The sequence below is a fragment of the Lycorma delicatula genome, chromosome 4, assembly GCF_047948215.1.
Source record: "Lycorma delicatula isolate Av1 chromosome 4, ASM4794821v1, whole genome shotgun sequence".
NCBI classification, from domain to species: Eukaryota; Metazoa; Arthropoda; class Insecta; order Hemiptera; family Fulgoridae; genus Lycorma; species Lycorma delicatula.
In genome coordinates, this window is record NC_134458.1 from 78,283,339 (window position 1) to 78,310,824 (window position 27,486).

Below are 27,486 nucleotides of genomic sequence, written 5' to 3' on the forward strand. Positions count from 1 at the left end.
TTTTGTCAGGTTGAGATGATGGTGAGGAGCCTCTCCCCAAATGCCACAGGTGCCAAAATTCAAGCACTCTTCAAATTATTACCACAGAAGACAACTCTACATAAAGTGTGGAGGGAACATGACACAGTGTCATGCGTCAAAGATGCAAGAGAGAGGAATTATGTCAAATACCTACAAATAAATGTGATGCTGGCAGAGACTCATCTGAGTTGGACAAATCACTGACCCTAATAACTATTTTTTGTATAGGACTGATAGGGTAGTACAAGAGAAGGAACTGCTATCCTTGTCCACAGGCGAATAATGCACATGTGGGTCAATATCCAAACCACTGTAATGGAGCAGACCTGCATGCATGTAGAGCATCTAGGAATACTGACTGATTTTGACATACAACAGGCCCAACTTGGTGGTATCCGGGAGCAATCTGGGTGATATGTGGAGAACTAGGATGAGCCCATCACACTCATGGGCGACCTCAACTCCAAATATTTCATGGAATAGCAATGTCGTAATCACTAACGGTAGAATACTACAGAAACTATCGAAGACTTCAGCTCTGACCACTCATCAGTTCTATTGGAATTGGGCCAAGTAAGGGATCAGACGGGACCCTCCCCTATACCTAAAAGGTAAGTGAACTGAATGATGTTCTATGAGGCATTCCAATGCAATTTTACGCTGATATATTCAGAACTACTGAATATGCCAGAAGAAATCAATGCCACAATCGACTGCGTCACATCGCCCATCAGCAATGCTTTAACATCTGGTTATTATAGTATCTATTAGCATCCTGTTTTTGTTGATCTTGTATATAGGGTACTTTCCAGCTTGCTGGAAAACAACAAAGGTCATATGCTTACTGAAGCCAGGGAATTTTACTTTTCCTTCGAAACTACAGTCCGATTATGCTACTTCCAATGCTGTCGAAGTTGTTCTAAAGAGTTTTTCTCAAACAACTCCAACAGTACCTGCGGCCGGAGATCCAGCCTAAACAATTTGAGTTTTGAGAGGTCCACTTGACAACTTTCCAGCTGGTGTGGCTGGTAGAGAGCATTGTCAATGACCTATACAAGAAAGCGGTAACAGCGGCTGTTTTTCTGGATATAGTCAAGGCATTTGACAAAGTTTGCCATGACGGCCTAATATACAAGTTAGCTCAGTCTACAGTCCCAGGTCGTCATATCTATTGGCTCAGGGAGCAAATAGATATGATGATGTTACCTGTTAGGGAGCCAATTCACCATTCGCGTGAGGGATTGGGTAACCTTCACTTGAGCAATAACTGCCGGAAGTCATGCTTTAACTCCTCCTGTATATGACATATATAAACAATGTGCCACACTTGAAAGGGGTCAATGCAGCCTTCTTTGCCACAATCCATGGCTGTGCTGTTCACACACAAGTGATTTGCTCTGGTCAGGCAACAGAAATTTCAGGCGGAAATTCCCTATACAAACAAAGTTAAGTACTTGGGAGTCGTATTGGACAAATGGCTTACGTAAGAAAAAACATATAAATTATGTGACCCAAAAGGTGAAGGCATCCAGAGCCTCCCTATGCCCAATACTTACACACAAGTCCCTTCCCACTGGATATGAAGGTATTAATTTATCCTACTAATTACTACCCCACAATTCTACGTGTTCCAATTTTAACATACTCCTTCCTGGCAGAGGGGCATTGGTGTACTCCAAACTCCAGCAGTAGCTGGAAGTTTTCCAAAACATCACATTGAAGATGATATTTGGAGCACCAAGATTCATCAGAAATGCCACATTACACTACGATGCCAGTAATAAGACAATAACATTACTGTGGTCCATGACAGAGATGGGGGAAGAAATTCAGCAAATTCCGACAGAGAGAGCAAAGAGGCCTGTATACTCTCAGTTGTGATGCCCTTCCCAGGTCTCACAAGTCTTACTAAGGTTAAGGATATAAATGTTTACAACCAAAGAAAAACACGGAGTGTCAGGTAAAAAGAAAAAATGAAAAGAACATCCCACTGCAGTGAACTCGGCTCAGCTGCTGTAAGAAGAAGCAGAAGAAAAAGAAGAAGAGAAAGAAGAATCTACAAAACCTAGATTCACCATTCTCCCTTCCTTCATTTTACAATTATTGGCCCACTGACAACACATGCAACTCCCTCTGTGAACAGTGCACTGGACCCTCCAATAACTACGCTCTCATCAGACACTTAACTGCTAAACTGAAGTGTCTTCAGCGGATGGTCTGAAGGGGAATAATACCAGGAGAAAGATGCAGATACATTGCTAGTCTGCCAAGAATAACCCAAGTAATCAATAATATATTCAAATCGATCTACAAAGGATCGAAATGCAATCCCCAATTCCGTTCTAAAACAAAAACAAATATATAACTGCCATTAAATAAATAAATAACTGCCAGATATTAATAAAGATCAAGCAGCAAGTGGGCTGATGTGATGAATAAGAGGTTATGTATCCCCTATGACATCTTTGCATTCCATTCCGCTAAAGCATTCACTCTCAGATCACCATCAACAGAACAAAAACAAGAAGTCTCCTGGCTGACCCAATGTGGGACCTCCTGGCAGTAAGCCAGGAGGGATCCTTGCTGGAGCAGTAAGCCTGGCCAGCTTCCTGAGGGAACTGCTAGGCGCAGACTCCGTGTTTCTACCCCAGCCTGCCAGGCTTCAAACGTCCTCGCTGGTGGCCTGACCAACATGCTTGCTGACCAACCCTGGCTCAACATGGGACTGCCTGCAGAAGGCACATTCTCAATGAAGCAGTAGGCCTGGCCAGCCTAGCATGAAGCCTGAGACACAGCAATGAAGATGAAGTCAGACGAGTGCTGCTTGGGGAGATCCCTTGGCGAAAGACAACCTGTGCTGACCTCACAGTGCGGAACTCTGAGAACCCCACACTACTGCCACACTTTAGTGGGAACTTAACTGCCAATGAGAGAAAGCTCAGTCCAACTCCAATGGGCGAGCTGCAACTCCCTGACTACAACCCATTGAGCTGAACCAATGTCGCAGGAGACCAGCAATTGGAGTCAATAACCCTTTACAATGCTACCTCATCAAATGCACCAACGGTCCTTTTCAGGGCCACCATTAAGAATCCAAAACAGCCCATTTCTAAGGATAAAAATCTATCCAGCAGGCTATCATTTTCAACCGACAGAAGTTAATGTTTAATCATTTATATATATAAATGATTCTATAGAGAATAAGAGAGGAACATCTTGAAAAAATTGTCTTAATAAATGTAAACAGTTTTATTCAATATGGTTCTTTGAGGAAAACTATATATATATACATATCAAATAACAACAAAACAACCACCAAACACAATAACAGAACTTAGAAAGCTAATACCAGAAGTCAGCTTTCACGGTATTCCTCATCATCAGTCGATATAAACTTCTAAAAATACATCAACAAAAAGTAAAACTAAAAACTTGGAAATACGAACTTCAATATCCACAAAACAACTTTCACAAAATCCACAGAACTTGAACAACACAACTCAATGCCAAATAGGATTTTGGTATTAGTTTTTTAAGTTCTGTTACTATGTTTGGTGGTTGTTTTTGTTGTTATTTGAAGTTATTTGGCACAGTGATCAGTTGTTGATGAAATATTTGAATTTTCAGGAAGTTATTATATATATAAACATACTGAAATATCTATTCGTAAACCATATACTTTTAACCTTAGGGAACCCCCTAGGAATTATTAAACAAAATTTTACTTATTTTTCCAAAACAAACACCTCCTTGAAAATAATGCTATTTCAGCTTTTTAGCTGTCTACAAAATTGGATAATTAGTGATAACAGAGTCGAGGAGAATAACATCTTCTGTATTTGTCTATATATCAGATAATTAAACACTTTGTTATCTTAACAACAAACAGAAAAATAAATAAGGAAACAAAAGAAGTTCATAACCATTTTATATAGCTACATTATTGTGTAAATGAAAAATGTAACAGTTAATAACAAAAATAAAATAAACTTTTTTTATGAACAAAGAAACATGAAGGAAAAATAATTACTTATAGTAACAACCAAAATTATTTAAACTGATAGTGTGCCAGTTGAAAGCAGTTAACAAATTATAATAATCAACTGGAGATGTACAAGGGCTGTCCAGCAAGTAACTTAGGTTTTAAATAAAAAACCAACCAAATAAAAAAGAGAAATTTTATTATATACATTTGAAAGGGACAATCTTGAACTATTTTTCTACATAGTCGCCAATTAAATTATGGCACTTATCATAATGATGCACAAGCTTTTCAATTCCTTCTCTGTAGAAATCTGTCGTCTTAGATTTTTGGCACCCATCTTGCACAAAACTTGTGCCAAGCTTCCCTGAAGCAGTTTTATGCAGTAAACTTTGTAAAATTTGAAGGAAATGAAGCGAGAGTTCCATAATCGTAATGCTGTGATTTTCACGAATTTTATTGTTGATTTTCATTGTCACAAGGCTAGGCCGACCACAGCGGTTCTCTCATGAAAATTGGTGCAGCCATTTTTAAACTGAATGTACCACTGCCTCACTCCACCTTCACTCATTATTCCATCTCCATACACCTCAGAAAGTTGCCGATGAATTTCAATTGGTTTGAGGTATTTTGCCAGAACAAACTTTAATCACAGAATGCACCTCACAACTCACGGGATTTTCTATTGAAGCACACATCTCAATAATTCACAATGAACAAAGTAGAAAAATCACAGTCCACATGCTATGAAAGCCTGATGCATACTGAGTGTAGAAATATTTTGACACAAGATGGCAGGTCCATCCCCACCCATCTCCACACTACGCACAAAAATAAGTTACTTTCTGGACCGTCTTCTTGCAAGAACTAGCATAACAAAAATTAACAAGCTATAAACACAATGGGGATAAAAAATATTTAAAAGCTAGCATATCTCAAAATGTATAATAATAACCATAACAATATTATAGCGAAACTCTATAAAACGAAGTTAGCCTTGGTTTGTAGCCCATCATTTTTAGGAAGTATAACCAGACAAAAAAGGGAAACAAGATTTTATAAGCTTATAACAAAATACAAAAAAGAAAGACAAGATATTGCACATGAAAAAGCAAAAGATGGCAATTTATTAAAAAAAAAAAATAATTGCTACTCAACACAAAACACTAAAAAATGAACAAACAGTAAATCATAAACTAGTTCAAAAACTTACTTTTATCATCTTTATCCATTAGTTTTTCCATTACTTTAACTATTTGTGAAATATCTAATTTTTCATTATATGAAAATTTCTTTAATGAGGTCAGCTTCTTCAGAAATACTCTAAAAAAGAAAAGTAGTTTAGCGAAATTGTATTATATTAAAAACCTTAACAATGTAACTGGAAACAATTTCCCAACATTTTGCAGACATTAATTTGAGGTGAAATCCAAGTACACACGCACTAACCAAATAAAAAACCTGATCTACAACAAACAGGTTTATTAAAATTAATCAAACAGATTTTTAAAATCTACATATATTCTGTAAAAAAAAGCACCATGATTAATTGTTTTATGTATAATGAATGATCCAATTAATAATAAACAGTATATTACTGATATGCACAGAATAAGATGAGATCTGGAAATTTAAAAATCTTATAATTACAACAAAGTAATCTTGTGATTTTTAATTTAAATTAACAATTAATTTGATTAAGTGCAAGTTTTCTAAAATTCAACTAATGTCACCAGTTTACAGATTTTATCCATTACAATCTACTCAAATATAATAATCATAAAGATGGTATTACAAAATAATTACATAAAACAACATTGAAAAATGTACTATCTAACATGTCATTAAAAGAATACTTTTTAAAGATTTTGGAGTGTACACTAGAACACTAACATTTAATGTTACACTCAGAGTTTGAGCATGACTTAAGAACATCACATTTCATATACAAATCAAGCAAATACTTTGATCCTGTTTGATTGCTAAATACAGGAAATAACACTTTGAAAATTTCTGAATTTTAAATTAAATCAACAGATCATAGCAGTACATTAAGATGTAAAATTGAATGAACTTTTTTTAGCTTTGTTGTTTAGCTGCAGATTTATTTTTTCGTATACCACAAATGCAGCAGAACATTTTTCTTCAGAAAATGTAAACTGTGAAACTTACCCGTAAAAAAAAAGGACAATTTTTTTATATCATGTGTGTTAAATGAAGTTAAGAAACAAAATAGTTTAAAGTTGATTTAAACATCATAGTTTACAATGTTCAATTATATTAACCAATAACATTACTTCTTTTATACTGTACACTTTAATATACAGCATAAAGCTATAACAAATTTCTTTAATTTTAATGTTTCAAATAAAAAAGATAAGAAACGTGAAAATCCATTAATCCAAATAAGCTGGATGCCTCTCTTCAAATGCATAATAAATATTATTAAAAATATGTAACACTTTAGGTTATTTAAAGTAAATTTATTAACTTAAAATTACTTAATTATATTGTTACTTTTTACCTTATTTTTGCGTGAAGCTGAACATCAGTTCCTTCTCTAACAGAATTTTCCAAAAGCATTAAAACCGTAACCATTACATCAAAGAATAAATTAAGTTCTGGTTCAGCTCTCATCCATATCTCCAATAAATCAAGAACTCTAAACCAAAATGTAAAATACAGAATACTGTGTATTATGTATAATTATTATCAATAATCATATATAAAGCTTCAGTCATAAATCATGAGTAGTACTGAGCAGCCAACCACAATATGGAAATATTACAAACTGAAATTACACAATTAATGCCAGAAACAGTTTTCATTTCCCTGGCTATTACAGTGATCTACAATATCTTAATAGCTTGAAAATGTTTACATACCAAAACTATGAGTACCTAGTTTTCTGCATTTCTCAGTTATTTTGATATCCCCAGACTGTAAAATGCTAACAAAACAAACTGTATAAACAAATGTGTTGACACTTATTTTGAGTAATATTGCTGGATTGACTAACATATAATGCTGGATTATTTGTATAATGTGTTTGGTACCACCTGTTTGTAATCATAGTGGATTAAATTTTTATGAATGATGAACAGATTCTGTAGGGTTAGGTCCCAAGTCTTAATTGAATAAACACAATGAAATTGTATCACATTGCTGAACTTACTGTTTCTACTGCACATGAATGAACTGACTACAAAAACTATTGAATCTAGACTGAATTTGTCACGTAGCCTACCGTTGTCAAAACAACAGCCCCTAGCAATGGCAAATACATGTATATAGGCGGAAAACAGTAAATGTGTTAGGAACGCAACAGATTCTAACAGAACTTGAAAGATATATTTCTTTTAATCCTAATTAATTTTAATATATACAGTATATATATTAAAAGGAAAGAATCCTCAATATAACCCAAAAATACAAATGTATTTATAAATAAATTAAAACAAATACAATGATAAAATAAATTAAATATTTGGTTATATATATATATACTAAAGTGTTTGGTATGATATATACTAAGTACCTGATATATATATATATACACATTAAAGTATTTATTTATGAATTGTTTCTGTATTATATTGCATAGTGTATATATATAGATATAAACTGTTCACAAAAAAAATAAATAAATAAAAAAAGAAATATATATATATTAAATTCTATTATATTAATAGAATTTAATATATTAGCTGTGGTACGGGTAATATATGTCCTGTATGTTGTGGTACTGCCATGCGTCCTCGACTCTAACTGCACACCAGTTACTTGCTAAGATGCTTGTTAAAGGATTCTATTTTGTGCATTACAGCCAACATATACCACTATTCACGTTCTATACAGAGCAGCATGGAAGAATACTCCACACGCATAATGTCTCTTTATTCTTCTCTTTGTATTATAACCAATGTTAAAAACTACTTTTGAAAAGGTTTTGCCATCTATCAGAAATAGTACAAACTATCATACTCTGAAACAGTTTGGATAAATTCTGAACAATGTTTGCTACAGCCGACTTTGTAAAGGGAATTTTCACCCTGAAGGCAGTGGCAAATAAATTGAAACAGTACTTCTTTTCATATAGGCACCTGCTATAAACCACCTACATAGAATTACTTTTATCTTTTGTTATTACTTCAACAGTGGAAAAGGAAAACTTTCTCATAAAAGCATTCAATGAATGATTTAAAAGATATAGTTGAATATTTATGTTAATAAATGGTAATTATTTTTTTCAAATATCAAGATATATCAAGTTTTTAATAAATTGACATAATTAAAAACAGAACATCAAATTAAACATTATTAGACAAATTCACATTTGTCAATGTAACAGAATTTTACAGTAATGTAAATTTTGATTCAGGAAGATATAAGAAAGCATTCATTTTAGAAAAAAATGTAGTAAATTTAATTACGTGAAACAAATCATAGTAAAAAGTAAACAAATACATTGAAACTAAACAATATAAACCATAATTAAAATGTAATGAATATATTTAGTACTAAATATTATGGCACTAAAGAAAAACACAGCAAATAGTAGAAAACAAAAAAAATATGAGAAATTCTTTACAAAATGAATGAAATTACCTGAAATCATTATTTGAAATAAAAATAATAATTGTAAAGTTACAGTAAAATCAGACAAAGTAATTAGTACAAATATTTAAGAATGAACCAAATCTAAATTCAAATGAAAAATTGCATTGAATTATTTGGATGAAACAAAATTGAAATTATCTGTTTATTTAAAATTCACTAATGCCTGCATACTGTGTAATGAATGAATATTCAAACTGACTATTTCACTGAAAATTTAATCATAATTTTATAGTTAAATTACTCTGCAAAAAATTCACTATCCACCACAAAATAATCTTGCACTAAAAATACAACACAATTTTAGTTCACTACTCGTCTAACAAGATATATTCATATTTTCTCATGAGAAGAATTGAAGCATTTTAAACACAAAGCCAGCTTTCCGTCACATTCATTACAATATGTGTTAACCTTTTTGACTTTGTTGTCCCGATTTCTTGTCTTGATAGTTTGCTGTAAAATCTTGCTAACAGCCACTACATTCTTGGGGTTTCTTTTTGTCCGGATTGATTTGCGATTTCTTTTTTAAATTAATGAATGAATTCTCTTAGGAGTTCTTGGTTTTTGCATCTGAATTGTTTCTGCGACCAAAGCTTTGATTATATATTTTACCTTAAAATTTTAAATTGAATATTTTTTTTACATTTGCTATTATATAAAACCCATGCGTTGGTTAATAATGAACCAAATATTAATTCTACGGCTACTTTTATATGTCACTTGACACCTTTTCTTAAAATTGTGTAGTAGCTACTCATTTAATCATTGAAATCAGCACCTTTTTAGGCATCATTGTAATTAATTACAACTCTAGTTTTGTCACCAGTTCCTTTTACAACTTTTCCTGTTAATATTAACAAGTCGTGTTCCTCTTTTGTAGTTAGGATAGGTACCTGTTGCTTGTATTTCCACATAACTATTTTTATGTCAACCTTCATTGCCTTAATTATTTCTCCTTTTCTAATTCTTTGGTAAACAATATTCTTCGGCAGATATTTCTGATCTTTTTGTTATGTTGCGCTTATTTTTGTTTTTTGAGATAGAAAATATTTTGCTGCGTCAATGCTTGTGTAAAAGTTGTCTACATACAGTATTCTTCCAAACTCTGTTACATTTTTTAACAGTTCTTTAATTATAGATAATGTGAGACTTTCTCTGACATTAGTGTCTCCTTGTCCCTTGTAAATTTTAAAATTATATACAAAACCATTTGTAGAGCAAAGTTTGTATATTTTCACACCATATTTATGCTGCTTATTTTTTATATACTGCCTGAAAGACAGCTGACCCTGCCATGGTACCATAGACTCATCTATTATAATGTTCTCTCCTGGAATGATGTATTTTTGTAATTTTTGTAATATAGTAACAAAATCTGGCTTTGGTTATAAGGAGCAACCTAATTTTAAACAGAATAATGTCACAAATGTAGTGTGCACCTTAGATTCATGTAAATAAGGTATATTTAAACCAATACAGAACATAAATTATGTTTTAAGAGATTTTTTTTTATGCCAATGGTAAAGTTTCTTGAAATTTGTAGTCCACCTAATTTAAGATGTTTTTTTTATTCTACTGACTTTGACTCATGAGTTTTTAAAATAATAATTTTAAATCTTCAATAATTCAACAATTTGAAAACACTAGGTATAACATTTAATTTTAAAAATAAGTTTTAAAATCAAAGACAAATAAATAAGTCCATCAGTAGACATTTCTTTATATATGGATTGTGTGAACTTTTTTACTTGCTTATCAACTTTCTTTTATAAAAAAAGTTAATTTGTGACTAAATAAAAACAAAATAGATCAGATTGTGAAATTTAAACAATTTAGTTGTATGTATAAGATCAAATATTAAATGAAGCAATTAATAAATTAACCAAGAAATGGTCATAAAACAATGTTATATTTTTAACAGTGCAAAATCTGAAAACAATCTTAATATAAAGGAAGTAAATCTGAGAAAAAAATGGTTAACATACTCGTAAAACAATTTAAAGTATTAAAAATTTGCTTAAAACACATACCATGGTTAACGGTTACAACCTAAATAATTCACAGTTAAATAGTTAAATGGAAGGAATGAAGTTTAGAGGAAATGCCATAACGTAGTCACTTGTTTCTGACCATTCACTAAATTCAAGTTATGAATTCTCCCACCCTTCATCAGTCCATATTTAGTGCAAAATTTCTATGGAAATATCTGGTGTTGGTTACCAATTTGAATACTGAAAGTTAGCTGGATTGAATCAATGGCAACAATTTATACTATTCAAACACTTGTGGGTATCAAGAGAGCAGACTACTTTGCAAAATAATGAAATTACAACCCAAAAACTACAAAAAAAATGTAATACTGACCCTCAATACAGACAATATAATGTAAATTAACTTAAAGAAGAAAAAAATGTTAAGATATTTTGCCAATTAACAAAATAAGGGAAAATCACAATAAATGGTAAAATGTAATTCAAGTCTAGTACAATGAGACTGTCTATAAAAAAATTATTTCAACAAACCTCGCTCTAAAATCAGATAACTGTTTCTCTTCTGTAGACTGGGCTTTCAATTTTTGTTGTTTCATTTGTTTAAATGCTTCTGACAATGATTCATCTAATCTTTTACCTTCTTCTTCATCCATATCATCCAAATCAATTGATTCCTAAAACATGAGGAAAAAAGTAATAATAGAAAGAGAAATTTGAAATGAATGAAAACGTGTTTATTGCAAACATTTTAATATTTAAAACTTTAAACTCTTATCCATCACATAATGGCAAAAAGAAAATCTATAATTATTTGTATGATTTCTGACAATGCCTTTACCACTACTGATTTTACAATATAAATTTTTTATAAAAAAATAATAAAATCCTCCACAACAGTATCACATGGTGGATCATCATGAAGCTGTTAGATCTGCTGCAGATTCTAAATAAAATATTTCTGCAATAATGTTATAAATTAAAATAATTTAATCTGAAATCAAAGAAAAATTTTACAAGGGCTTACTTTTAAGTAATTAAATTATTTTTTATTTTTTAATAATATTCCGGTTTTCATCTTAATCTCCTCACTAAATTACTGTAATGTTTTTTGGTAACTATACGCTTTAACTGTGTTATACTAGTGTATCCAAAAATAAAATACATAAGCTTTACTTACTGTATCAGTAACAGCCCCAGCATTTCCCAGAGCATCACGAATTGTTGCCCTCAGTTTGTCACACTCAGTATCTTCATCGACATCATCACCACTCATTTCTGATTCAGTTTCTTCAGCACTTTCACCATCACTATTGTCATCATTATCGCTTTCACTATTATCAGTATCATGGTCTTTATCTTTTTTATGTTTTACTTTTTTAAATTTAATACTACTGTTATTGAAATCATCATCTGAATCATTTCCAGCAGTAGCCATTATATTATTAACATTTGGATTTAAAACCTAAAACAATGAAATGTCTTTTAAATCTAATCTAAACTGCTTTAATGATACAAATTATATGTCAACACAAGCAAGCACTAAATATATTGTAATACATTATCACTTTGATGCCACAGCAGCAACCATAAATTGCGCAGAAAAATTTCTAAGCTTGACAGTTACCATAAATTAAAATAATATTAAATTATATTAATATCTCATCAAGAAAATGTAACTTAGAACTGATCAATTTTAAAATTAGAAAAATTCACACTACAGAATAAAAGTTAGGAAAACACAAAAACATGCGTGTACATACATACACATACATATTCATGGACATGCATATAAAAAAAGTCATAATAATAAATCTAAGAAACAAACTTATTATACTCCAGAAGTAATTACCTTTAAAATCTGATGAATATTTTGTGAGGAAAGATGCGGACACAAATAAATAAATATTTTTGAAATAACATTTCTATGAAAATGATAATTATTTGATAATAATGAGAGTAATAGATCGACCACAACTTCTGTCCAATGTGGTTCTGCTGATTCATTGCTATTAGATTTGTTTGGGGTCTTTATATCTTTATTCATTCTTTCATACACAACATTGAGTTCCTGTGATAAAATCATAAAAAATATACATAGCTTATAATTAAATGTATATAATATGAACAAATAAATTAATTTAAACAAACAGAATTAAATTAAAAAAAAAAATAAATAGATTTACATAATTCTTTCTTCCCTTTGTGACTGGATGCTCTAATAGCATATTTCTCCATTTAATACAATAACATAAAACCATGTGTATGTATTTTTCAAACACATATTTACTATATGTTATTTACAGTAATACATTATTTAAATATTGTAATAATTTTTATCCCCTTTAAACAATAAAATAAATTTAACATGGATAATGATTGGACACTAAAAGACTAAATAATAACAGTTATCATTAAGTTGGTTATCATTAACTTCATCGATGATTTATCTTCATAGTACTAAATGTTTATTACAACGAAGCATAACTAATTTGAGAAATACCATAGTTTACTGTAATGTATTATAGTTTATTAATATCAATAAATTTCCACTGTTCTTTTAACCAGAGAAAATTTTATTTCACCATTTTTTTTTGTCTTCAGTCATTTGACTGGTTTGATGCAGCTCTCCAAGATTCCCTATCTAGTGCTAGTCGTTTCATTTCAGTATACCCTCTACATCCTACATCCCTAACAATTTGTTTTACATATTCCAAATGTGGCCTCCCTACACAATTTTTTCCTTCTACCTGTCCTTCCAATATTAAAGCGACTATTCCAGGATGCCTTAGTATGTGGCCTATAAGTCTGTCTCTTCTTTTAACTATATTTTTCCAAATGCTTCTTTCTTCATCTATTTGCCGCAATACCTCTTCATTTGTCACTTTATCCACCCATCTGATTTTTAACATTCTCCTATAGCACCACATTTCAAAAGCTTCTAATCTCTTCTTCTCAGATACTCCGATCGTCCAAGTTTCACTTCCATATAAAGCGACACTCCAAACATATACTTTCAAAAATCTTTTCCTGACATTTAAATTAATTTTTTATGTAAACAAATTATATTTCTTACTGAAGGCTCATTTCGCTTGTGCTATTCAGCATTTTATATCGCTCCTGCTTCGTCCATCTTTAGTAATTCTACTACCCAAATAACAAAATTCTTCCACCTCCATAATCTTTTCTCCTCCTATTTTCACATTCAGTGGTCCATCTTTGTTATTTCTACTACATTTCACCATTAATATATATAAATAATAAGAAGTTGGGAATGATTTTTATAATACTGCAGAAAAAAGTTTAACTCTTTATTTTAATTAAGCTACATAGAATTCCATCAACAAACTATTCTGAATTACTCAGGGTTACAGGGCAAACTGTACGGCGGCAGGGAAGCAACTGGTGGAAATTTTGTTTGCAGTTTTGCAGATTTGTGGTTCTATAAAAATTCATATGAAATAAAGTTTATGAATTTGAAATTAATGTTCTTTTTTCTTTTATTAACATTATATCACTGTTACAATCACTAAATTAGTGCATTACAAGCAGCTTCCTAAGTATACTACCTGGATAAGACTTTCGGTGGTTTGCTGAACAGATTTTTCTTTTAGTGCAGGTGAAAAAAAATAGATGTTATCACTCTCAATAGAATGCAACAAGTATATATACCAAAAAGGAAAAAATAAATATATAAAATATCAACACCTTGCAAAGTTATAACGCAAATAAAAACTAAAACGAAAACAAAAATATCCAAGAACTTAAAAAGAGAAGACGAAAGTGGCATGCACTTTCATCTTCTGGCATTAACAGACCAGTCCTTTTTCAAGATGGTCAAGGAAATGCTACAAATTTTATTGCAGTGCATTACACAAGAATGGCCAGAACAATTTGAGGTAAAAATTAGTTCAATTTTCACAAATTACATGGTTCCAGCAAATAATACTGCTTATTTATCACTGCTTTAAGAGAACTTTTACCAAACCAAATTGTACCCAAAAATGTGGATACTGTTTGACTGGCTAATCTGTGATTCATTCGCATATGACCTTTTTTTGGGGGCGTTTGCTCAAGTATATGGTGTATTTCAAGCAACTGCAAATATTAGAGGTAAAAAAATGTTACCTAAAATTAAAAAACCAAGAAGTACCATGTATTACACTGGCCATGTTAGGGTGAGTAACGGAAAATTTTTGATTAAGACTACAAGAGTGTGTAAATTGTAATGGTGCATACCTATCAAGCATTATTTAAAAAAAAAAAAATAGCATGTCTTATTTAACAGAAAACTGTACAAATACTCATGTTACAATAAATGTTATTTAACTAATAGGTTTTAAAAGTTCTTGCTTCACTGACATACCCTATACAACCACCCAGATCATCAAGTATTTGAGAGATAGCACAAAAGAAGGAAAAGTGTTGTAAAATGCATTTACTATTCTTACCACTTTCAGTCTTATAACCAATGTTATATCAATAAAGTTTTTATACCATATTTTATATATATATATATATTTAGTAATTACCTGAAGGTTTTCAATGGTAGCTTGTGGCTCTTTAAAAAGAGTTAATCCAAGAAGAAGAAACATAACATGAAACACAGTACTCGTTAATTTTCCATTATTTCCATTACTCTGTTCATTACCAATAGTATTTACAACTTCCACCATATTTTTCCACGCTTTCCTCCACTAAAATCACAATATGTCTAATTAACAAATTCATTAAATAATATATTAATTACACGTACTGCTAAAAAAACTGATAAGGTAAACAATACGATTGATACACACTAGAAAAGAAAAACTAGAAACAACTAATTTCAGATTTGTATATCATTAAAAAGCAGACATACACTGGAATTATTGATTCCAGTCCAAAAGAAACATTTCCACAATGCATCAAACTCCAGGTGCATCATTGGTCAGTTTTTATGATATTGGGATTATGCCCATCAAAGAGGAACTAACTCCACCTAGTCTTTTACATAATTATTGTAACATATTATCAAATTAAAAATGTAATGTGTTAATGAAGCATTTAAAACAATAATAGAATTTATTATGCTGACTATTTTGTTAACATCTTGCAGTCTTTTATTTTCCATTATTATAAACATTTGAATACAAATATACTTCAATATACTAATTATCTTCATTAAAATATGCTTATAGTTATTTGCTTGTAATAATATTTATATGACTGTTCAAAGGCAGATAAAAAAATAAAAAAGTATTATTGTATTTTTTCTAAGTCAAAATAAAGATAGATGAATTTTCTTTAAAACATATACCAACATTTTATAAATGAAGAATTCTAGATGCTATTTAATATAATTTTTAAAAGAGAATTTTGATACATGCAGATTCAGTAACCGTTATTCACTATTGTGTGAAGATGTTATATAGAATCTAGAAATAATATATAAAAATCAAAATGTGTGTTACTATAAACTATAAGATGAAATTTTCCAGTCGCACTGCGTATAATAAATGATTCACTACTAGCCCTCTGTACACATAATGGCCCAGTTCATGCTAGCATCCATTATAATCAGTTAAGATTCTATTTCTATAATGAGAAAAAAAGTAAAAGTTGAATTTGTAAAAACAAATTCAACTTTTACAAGTAACATGTTTGATAATCCTTTTTTACAATGTTATTTATATTTTATAACAGTATGATTCTGTAATTCTAAGAGCTTACTTTAGTTTACGTTAGTTTTAATGATAATTTATCATTATTATTATTGTTAATATTTTCTTTTTTAAATTGAGAATATGAAATCACATAATTGCTTTTCACTTTTTTCTTTTCATTTTTAGAACAATCGGAAAGTTTATATTAGAGAAATGTCATGCAACATCAACAGCAAAAGTAATTTCGTTAGTAACAACCTTTTTTCATTTCATTAATCTAACTTGTTTCATATTAAAAAATACAATTTTTCAGAAGTTATATACAAATAAAAAAATCTGGCCCCAAGAATTACATTCTGCATCTATTACATCAGGAAAAGTTAACATTGGTAATGTTTTACTGTGAGTTATCTATAATTAAATTTTTATCACTTGTAATTAATTATATAAGTGAAAAAAACTGGCATAATGCTTTAAAACTGTTCATTTTCCTAGCATCTAAAATTTGTTTGAATAAATGCATACATTATTATCCACAAATATGGAAGGCAACTGTATTTCAATAAAAATATAATTATAAAACAGAGAATTATAAAAATAACATCACTGCAGAGACCTACTACTGGTAAATAATAATAAACCCATAATGTGAATTGAACCAAATGGTGGGAAAGGTAACATCTAACTGCCCATTACAAATTAGAAAACTCAAAAAAAAATCCTGCAATAAAATATAGACAATGCTAAATAAAATAATTCTGAATCGATTAGAAATACTAAAATGTATAAAAAATTTGAAAATTTCAAAAAGCATTGAACTTTTCATTTCTGTTATAATTGAGCAACAATTCCATACACTTATAACTAAACAGTTTTCATTAGTTTGATCCACACTGATTATTTTTGTGGCTGTGAAAAAAAACTTAGGAAACACTGATGAAGAGTAATAAGCTAACAGTTATAGGATAAAAATTAGATCCTTTATCTATTTAGCTACACAAAAGCATCACCTCTTCCATGTACTAATTAATTACCAATCAGAGAATGGTAAGAAATAAACAATAATTAATAAATAAATAATGTATCAAGAAAGAAGAACCAATACCTGATTATTTATCTCCACTGATAAATAATTACTGCTACAGATCTTATCATCCAAGTAGACAACTAATCCACTTAAAAATGAACGAAGATCAGTCAAACGAACAAATTTATGGTCTAATGCAACATAGAAACACCTCTGAGCTGCATCTACAATTTTTAAAAACAAAATCACAATTGAGGATGGTCTATAATGTATTTTTAAATAAATTAATTTATATCATACAACAATTACGTGATATCCTATTTGTCTTCCGGTTACTTTTTCAAAATAGCATGTTCCTCTTGGAAGTAAGTGTTACTGTAGTTGCTATTAAGAGATTTAAAAGTTGCTACTGGTTTTCATTAAGGCACAGTAATCAATTCCGTCCAGATGATGATTTCATCTCAGTGGACGGAATTATGTAAAATTCATCATACGACTTCAAACCAATACATTCAATTTTAATGGTTCGTTAGCAAATTAAAAATTGATGCGGTAAGAATTTATTTATAGTCTACAAATGGCAACACAGTTTAATATTTTCTTTTTATGGTTAGGATATTTTCAGCCAAATTTTAAGTGAAATTTTCTTTAAATGATATAATCAAAATTCATTTTTTTATGAGTTTGATACTATCCAAAAAAGTTGAAATGTACAGAATAAAATCATTTATTAGTCTACAAAACAAAATCTAGAACTTTTTCCTCAGAGAAAGGTTCTTGTTACTTTTTATACATTACGCATGTCATATATTAGTTCAAAAATCAATTATATTTAATAAAAATCACTTCATATTTACTAAAATAAGGTAAAACAAATCATTAATACAGAAAATACTATATTTTAGTGCTGTAAATAAACTCAATTATTATAAAAATAAATAATGACAAAAGTAAAGCACGATTACTTACTACAAAGTTTTGGTGACACAGATCTTGAGAAAAATGCTATATCAATAATGATTTTCATTTGATTTATTTTCCAACCAACACAACTATTCACAGCTGGATGATTAATAAGTCTGTGAAAGAAACAAATTTAATACATTATTAATAAAAAAAAGGAAGAAATTAAAAAGAATGAGAAAAATTAGGATATTTAATAGTTTTTTCAGAAACAAATAAAAAAAGATAAATAGCAAATATCTACAAATTATACTGTTAGCTCCAATTTTCAGGCCCATCAGAACCAAAATTTCTTTCTATATATTTCCACATCATTATTGAAATAAAAAAAATATATATTTATTTATTTACAATTTAAAACTTACATGATCATCCTTCAGACCTAAGTCTGTCGACAGATATACTAAAGAATTATTATTACATTATTAAGTGGTTAATGCAATAACCAATTTTATGTAACAACTAAAGATATTATTAGTTTTTCTAATAGTTATAATAGTAGTACAATTATAAAAATTAATTTAACAAAATTAAACTATATATTTAAAAACTAATGAACAAATTATTTCTTTAATATTTTTTATATATTAGATTTAGTAACTAAAACTATATTCAAGAAACAAAACTATTCTTAATTTAACAACTAATTACACAATTAATATCTTGTTGCAACAATTACGTAAAGAAAATAAATAACTAAGCTTTAACCATTCAACAATACATTATTTATTGATTTATAATAATTATTAACATTAAAATAATAACTACAATCATGTTATAATTGTCTGGACTGCCAGTATAAATCCAACATGAATCCTGTTAGTACCTATTACGTTATAGTTAATGCCCACTCAATGAGAAGTTTTTTAAAGCATTTTTTCATTTTTACATTATTGAGGTGATTCGGTAAAGAATTAAGTAATGCAGGAACAACATACTTGTTTAATCGTTTACCATAAGTATTATTATATCTATCTGTAATAAAGCTAATTGCTCTCAAATTGTATCCACTTTCTACATTTACCCTGTATTCACTGTTGTAAAAGTTCTTAAAAGTAATTAAGAATTTAAATAGACCTCTAGCTGACAGAAACCTTGTAAGATTATTTAAATTGGTGTCATAATTGTTATCAGAATCATAACGAGCAATATCTTTGAGGACCCTATTTTGTATTAAATTTATTTTATTTATGAGATATTCTGCGGCTGATCCCCATGCTGTCAAGCCGTATCGACTAAACAGATTCAAACAAGGATGAATAGAGTAAACGTTTACAGTGAATAGGGGTGAGATGTGGTGGAATTTTATAGCAACCACTCTTAAATTTTTACATATATGTTTTATATGGTGATCCCATTTAAAAAAAGTCAAAATGTACACCCAAATATTTGTATTTGTCAGCATTCTGGAGATGCTCACAATTACAGTTTATGTGGTAATTTTTTATACAGTCACATGTATGACAAATAATTTTTATTGGTCTTTGGGATCGAAGATAAGGAGATCTTACATGTAAAACAACAGTTTTTTTAACGTTAATAGGCCTTTGTCATGAAGCCACTTTAATAGATTATTAAAATCTTCTTGCATTAAAAACTCTGCTTCTTCCAATCCTTATGTCCAAGTGCTAAAACACTATAATCAGCGTATTGCAAAAGACGTGAATTAGAGATCGCGCTAGATATATCATTAACGTACAGATTAAAAAGTATTGGGCCCAAGATAGACCCTTGAGGCACGCTACTATCCGTTTCGTATCTATCACTATATTTATCTTTAATTTTAACAATAATTTTTGTGTTACTTAAATAGTTTTGTAGCATATTATTAAAAGGGCCATTAAACCCTAGCTTATTTAGGGCATCTAGAAGTTTGTGATGGTCTAACGTATCAAAGGCTTTACAAAAATCTAAAAAAAGTAAGATTACATGGTTACATTTATTTAAGTTATTATTGACAAAAATCAGATAAATCATTTATAGCATCGTTAGTCCCAATCCCCTTTCTGAAACCATATTGAGTTTCACTGATTAATTTGTTATCATCAAGGTACTTAGTAAGATGCATAGAGACATACCGTTCAAAAACTTTTTCGATACATGACAGTATAGAAATTGGAAGATAATTATTTAAATCTTTAAAAGAACCAGCTTTATAGATAGGTCAAACAATAGACATCTTCAGTAGATCAGGAACCCTCCTTGATTTAATTATATTGTTTACTATAATTGAAATTAAAGGGTTGACTTTATTAACAACATATTTCAAATCTTTGATCCGTATGCAATCTACACATGGCGATTTTTTATCATTCATAGATGAAATTATGTTTTCTATTTGTTTAGGAGAACTTAAAGGTAAATGAAAAGACACAAGCTGCATGCAATTGCCACCCGTGAATTTCAATAACTTATGTATACAATTATGTTTAATATCATCTACTGAAGTTACAAAGTGTTTACCGATAATGTCTGCAGCGACCTTACCCACGTCATTAGATGTACCGCTTACATGTTTAATTATAGTATCATCTACGTTATGCTTAGAGGATAACCCCATCAAAGAGTTAAGTAGTTTCCAGTTATCCTTAATATCATTCTTTTGTAAATTTTTTAATTTATCATTAAAATACTTCTTCGCTTTTCGTATTTCAATATTAATTTTATTTCTATATAATACGTAATCTTTTCGATTTTCCAGGTTAGCTGGTGCTTTTTTCCATTTTTTGAACAGTCTGTCTTTTACAGACCGCCAGATTTAAATGTTCATGAATTTTTACATGATCTGATAGTAACTAACTTATATATATATATATATATATATATATATATATATATATATATATATATATATATATATATATATATATATATATATATATAAGTTAGTTACTAATAAATTAAGTATTTCATATAATAATAATTGGAAATGAACTCCTGAGTTCTAAACACTTCCCTACAACAAATATACAGGTCAGTAATTTTCATAGTTATACAGTAAAACCAACTTATACATATCAATATTTAGTTTCACACAAATTGCGTAAAAAAAGATTTAATAATATATCTTTCATTTTCTTCAGCACACGAGAATGATTTTTTCACCTTATAAAGAAGCAATATATGCAGACATGGATCAATCACTGCAGATGATCTCTTAATAGCATTACAAAGCATTTTATAATTTACTATTCTTACACTTTTAGAACCAAAATAGTTACTATGACTGCTGGCACTTTTGTAAAATGATCTCTGCTAGCATAAATTTTTCTTATTAATTACACCAATGTGACCTTTTTGGCACGGCTTTGGGTTTTTGGCCGATTTAAATAAAAAATATAGGTTTTTTGTTTTTTACATTTTTTTTTACTTTTATTCTTCTGATTGTCTTATACTAAGTAATTATTACAAAATTACTAGTAAACAAAAAACTAAACTAAAAATATTATAAACCAATCAAAGACAAAGACATAAGAAGAATATATGAAACAGATAATTGAGAACACAGGATGTAATAAATGTGTTGAGATTAAAAGATTAGGAAAGAACAAACGTATGAAGATTCACATTAAATCAGCTACTGATTGGTGACTCCATAATAAACAGATAATAAACAAATAATCAATAAATCAGAAAACAAATAGTTGTAGAATCTAAAATTATATAATTGTTTTAAAGCATGTTATTGTTAATAAAAGTAAAAATTAAAACTTACTCAAGAAAATAATTAACTAATTACAAACAAAAGTAAAAATTGGATTATATGAACAAGAAAAAATGAAAAAACCCAAAATATTACAGAAATGGATTGAACAAATATCACTAAATATGAAATCTTTCTGTGACCATACTTTCAACTGACTGCTGCTTCTTTAGTGGATGTATTATGTAGTCCTTTATTTCTCAGTGTAGTCAATCTGGTGGTAATCACTCAGCAACAAGTTAGAGTTGTAGGGAGATGGTCATAATTCTTCTGCTTTGTCTACTCTAGTTATCTGCATCACCTGCAAAGTGAGGCCCTTCTATATGTCAACATCCAGGGCATTTGCTTTGATTCATCATAATGATTTATTCAACCTTTTGAAAGAATTCATCACTGGTGATTTATTATATTATCGCCCTTTTCCCCATCATTTATCATAATCGTTCACAAGATGGTATCAAATTCTCATAAAAATTCTGGCACCAATCTCTCATAACTGTGACTCAGACACAACGCAATTTTTTTATGAATCTTGGTGATGTGCCCTTTTACTTACAACAAACTAATCATGCCATTATTCAGTTAGTAGGGGTAAAATTGACCAATTCCACTTTTGATCAACACTGTTTAAACATCACTAGAATAAATGATAGGATATGCAATGGCATTACAGACTGCTGGTGGCTAATGTGTGTGTACTATGTTGTTAGTGGCATTGAAAGCAATAATAACAAGAATAATAATTAACTCTTAATAAATAATTTGAAGAATTTTTTTAAGTTTTAAACAATAAATTATATACCTAATTATTGTATTACTAGCTTTTTTCTTCTGCCCCTCTTTCCATGGACGTTTTAACGGTTCATTTTCTGAATGTTGTCCAACAACTTTCATACTCTGATCAGTGAGAACATCGGTAAATAGCTTAGTAACAGATTTAACTGTAACTTCATCAAAAGTATTAACTAACGCATAAAATATCTTAATACCTGTAGAATAAAAAAATAAAAATAAATATTTAAATAAAACACTTAATATTTATATATTAATACACATTCTGTTTATATAAACAGATAAAATCTGAAAATATGTTTGATTTTGTGAAAAAAAATACAGATTTCAGTTTAAAGTAAAGCTCTTGAACATGTTCTTAATTAAAGTTAATGCTTGGGCCCTTGGAAAAGACCTAGGAAAGGCTTTGGATCTGGAAAACAGAAGTGATGAAGAGTAATATCTGCCATCTGCATCATATAAAATAAGAATGTAGATAATAACATACTCTTAGCCTCTCTCACTTCAATCCCAACACTGACCTACACTGTGAGTTGGGAAATCCCAACCTACATGGAGTGCCCCTGTTAAGCACAGTTTTTGTAAGATTGCCTCCTTCAAACACTGTCTGATGGTTTATCAAATTAAAATTCACACACACGCACACACACATTTATATATATATATATATATATATATATATATATAGTTAATATCTTTAAGTTGTAATAGAATAATTGGAATATACTTTTCTTTGCAAGTGACTACTTTCAAAATTTCTCAAATTTAAAATAATAGGAGCAATTAAATTGCTTGTGTTTTTACATATAGGCACTAACAAAATATCCATAGAAGTAAAGGTCATTTTTACAATGAATAAATACTTTACATTTAAAAAAATTATAATAACAAATAATATATACCTGGTCCAATCAAAAAGTCAAAATTTCCTGGATAAAATAACAATTTTGATACAATATCCTCTTGTGTTTTAGAATTAAGCAAACCTTTTTCAGAAAGAATTTCAGCAAATTTGTTAATAGTATCTAAACGAGCTTCCTCAACATAATCAAGCTCACTATATGTTTCTAATAATCTAACAAAATTTGATGTTAATAAATGTTTTATCTAGAACACAAAAATAAGATACACAAATAAACACCAGACTGATTTTTAGAAACAAGGACATAATCCAATCACAAACGCACATGTAAACATAATAGAGTAACTGCCTTTAAATGAAAGAAATAACCAAATATATAAAATATCTATATATCATGGCATTTGGTAAATAACTTTTTAATATAAAAATTAAAAACTTTCTTTCTAAAATTGAAAACACATTTTAAATATAAAAATAAGAGAATATGAAATAAAAGATTAATTTTCTAGAAACATGATGGGCAGGGCTAAATTGCATTGTTTGTTTTATAAGGTCGGGGGGGGGGGGGGGGGTTTGCATCACAGTATATACCATTGCATGTATATAATGGAATAAACCGATAACAGATTGCAAATATGATGATTAGCACAGAACACAACAGTATTAAATTAATCTACAACTGTGGCATACACTTTAGAAATAATGTAAATAACAATTTACAAAAGTAAACATTTTATTTAACCTTTTAAGAATTAGGTTTTATTAGTCAAAAATATGTCTACTGACTGAGTTTTTTCTAAGTCTTCTAGTTCATTTTTTGATTAGCCTGTACAAATGAATTCAACATTCTTTATCACCAGAAAATGTATGAATTCTAAAACATGAAAAAATATCACTAATACATATATGGTAGTAAACTAGCAAACTGTACTAGTAACTCACTAATAAATATATGATAATAATATTCTGCAAAAAGGTTATATTTATTTATTATGAATAATTTGCCAGTATATTATATAGTTTTATAATCTTTTTTTCATAACTGTTTGGAGGATAAATAGACTTATAGGTTAAGACATATATGAGGTCTGTTCAGAAAATAACTGAACATTTTTAATTACGCACCAATGGAGATATTTAGTGACGTGCAGTTGGCAGCATGTGTTCCGCATAACCTACTCTATAACCACATGTTCTTGGATTGTTGATAACTTGTTTAGTTTTTGTATTATTGTTATTTGAGCACAGCGTGTTTAAGTACTACTAATGATTTTTGTAATGTGCCATTTTTTGATGGTTGAACTTTTGTCTCAATGTTGTAGCCATAAATCCAGCTTTCATCTCCCATTATCATCCTTTGCATGAATGTTTTATCGTCACTGGCTTGTTCAAGAAGTTGCCGACAAATGTCCACTTGATGTTCTTTCTGCTGTTCGGTCATCAAACAAGGAACAAACTTTGCTGTAACTCAATGCATGCTCAATTTTTTAGTCAAAATGTCATGGCATGATCCGATTGAGATGCTAACCTCTTCTGCAAGTTCTCTGACAGTCAGTTAGTGATTTACAAGCATCAGATTGTTGATTTTCTGAATGCGAGTGTCATCAGTAGAAGTCGAAGGCCTTCCTGGTTCAGGGTCATCTTTGATTGACTGACGGGCACTTTTAAATCATGAAAACTATTTGTATAAACATGTATGACCCGAGCATCATCTCTGTAAGCTTGTTTCAAAAGTTGAAACATTTCTGTGAAAATTTTCCCCAGTTTCACGCAAAATTTTACATTGTATTGTTGCTCTTGAAAATTGCACATTCTAAAAATCGCTACTAACACTTAAACATGTTGTACTAAAATAACAATAACACAAAAACTAAATGAGATATCAATAATCCAAGAACATGTGGTTACAGAGCAGGTTATGCCGAACATAATGTTGCCAACCACACATCACTAAATATCTCTGTTGGCGTAATTAAAAATATTCGGTTATTTTCTAAATAGACATTGTAAGTCAGTACTGTTTGTATGCTATATGTTAAAGGATATTACAGGCATTTTTTTCAACTAATAAAAAAAATTCTTAAACTTAAAAGTTTAAAGTCTTAAACTTCCTTCAAGACTAATTCATTCTAAGGTTAAAGGACATTCAAAACATTTTAGGAAAAAATTATATGCATACCAGATTCTTATCTTCAATGGCTTGAACAGACCAAATAAACAACTTAAATCCATGTATCATCTTCAATGGGCTTGCAGATGACAAATAATCATCTACAACTATCCAAAACTTTTTTAATAACTTCTTATCACTTACTAAACCAATAACCATTTGTTGATACATTGGAGAATCAATGTACGAAATATATGGAATCCCCTGTAATTTAATAAAAATAAAAAAGAGAATAATTAGATAATTAAGAAAAAATAAAATTAAGTGTATAAACATGAACTTATAATTAACAGTAGAATATTCTCTAAAACATTTAAACTTAATTTCATATAAGCTTTACTGCTTAATTTAAAGATCGTTAAACATATGAATTAATTTAATCAAGTCATTATACTTTAACAAACAACACTATGAAATTAGCACTACATAGAACAGAAATAAATTAAGAATGATAATTACACTGTAGTGTAGTAATAAAACTTCAATTAGGTCAGATATATTAAGAAAAATTATGTGTTAAGATAAGCTGTTTGAGTAATAATGAAGTATACAGAAAGTAAGGAACAAATTTTAATACGGTTAAGAAATTATTCATGAAATAATAAGAAGGTGATCAGGGTAAAAGCTACATTTCAACAAATTCAAAATACAGACAATAGAGTGCCAGATTGTAAACATTTGCCTTCCCACGCACTAGGTTGTCAGTTTCAAGACCTAAATGAACTAATAATATTTTTACATTAATCGCTCTTCAATGTTACACTCAGCACTATTCTATTATTGGGTTTCTAATTATTAACAGCACATTCTGGCAAAGTGACAAGTTTGCCACTTCAAGTGGTAAACTTGAAGTACAACATGAAGAAAGAATACAGTAGTTATGTACAGGCTCTGAATCAAGAAAGCTGCACTAAATATCTGGAAACTTCTGGAATAACATATTATTCGATCAAATTGACAATAGATATAAAAATGTTATTGTCAATAACAAAAAATAAAAAGAGAGTTATATAAGAGGTAATATTATAGATAGTGCTGAAATAATTAAGGCAAGAACAACACTATGACAATTGTGATATGATAAGTTGTATGTAAGGAAGCTGAATAGAAAGAGTAGGAGACCAATGGTCTCACCATATTTATCATATCATAATAAGATAAATACAACATTTGAGGGAGAGACAAGTGTGAATGAGATAGAAAATGCCAGCAAATGATGGAGAAAAAGTGGAAAAGTACAAGGCAATGAAGGATGTTAGAGAAATGCCAAGTAATCATCAAAATGGAATCATGAAAGAAAAACTTAATTCATAAGTTCAACTCCATTTATTTACTTTACTAATTCTCTACAAACCAGACATCATCTGTCTCTAATCCCACAATTTCAGAGTTAATTTATCTTTACGTTTATTGTGTGACAACAAAGGTGAAATATAGCAGCAAAAAAAAAATATACAACACAAAGATAGCAAAAACAGAATAGCATAAGTTGAGAATTTTCCAATTTAGTTAAACCAAATTAGGAAAGATATGAAAGGCATTTTAGATTAAACAAGAAGTTTTCATATAGACAAGAAATTTAATATCAAATTTAAGATTAAAAGATAAAAATTTATTTAAATGCATACCTGAAGGTCTTCACAGAAGACATGAAAGCCAAAATACAAAAAAAATTCAAATTTAATGCTAATAAATTTTATTTACCAGAAAAAT

General features: G+C 29.5%; 1 protein-coding gene across 1 annotated transcript in view; it reads right to left on the reverse strand.

Annotated features, from left to right (window-relative positions):
- Mybbp1A (MYB binding protein 1a) overlaps positions 1–27,486 on the reverse strand; it is a 60,010-nt gene that overhangs the window by 21,314 nt on the left and 11,210 nt on the right. The window contains exons 5-15 of the mRNA XM_075363401.1: positions 25,783–25,977; positions 23,644–23,848; positions 22,752–22,938; positions 18,253–18,362; positions 17,362–17,507; positions 15,144–15,308; positions 12,464–12,682; positions 11,792–12,076; positions 11,146–11,288; positions 6,528–6,665; positions 5,217–5,326 (exon numbers count right to left, since the gene is read on the reverse strand). Of these exons, the coding sequence (XP_075219516.1) occupies positions 5,217–5,326; positions 6,528–6,665; positions 11,146–11,288; positions 11,792–12,076; positions 12,464–12,682; positions 15,144–15,308; positions 17,362–17,507; positions 18,253–18,362; positions 22,752–22,938; positions 23,644–23,848; positions 25,783–25,977 (1,903 nt within the window). The remainder of the gene's footprint in view (positions 1–5,216; positions 5,327–6,527; positions 6,666–11,145; positions 11,289–11,791; positions 12,077–12,463; positions 12,683–15,143; positions 15,309–17,361; positions 17,508–18,252; positions 18,363–22,751; positions 22,939–23,643; positions 23,849–25,782; positions 25,978–27,486) is intronic.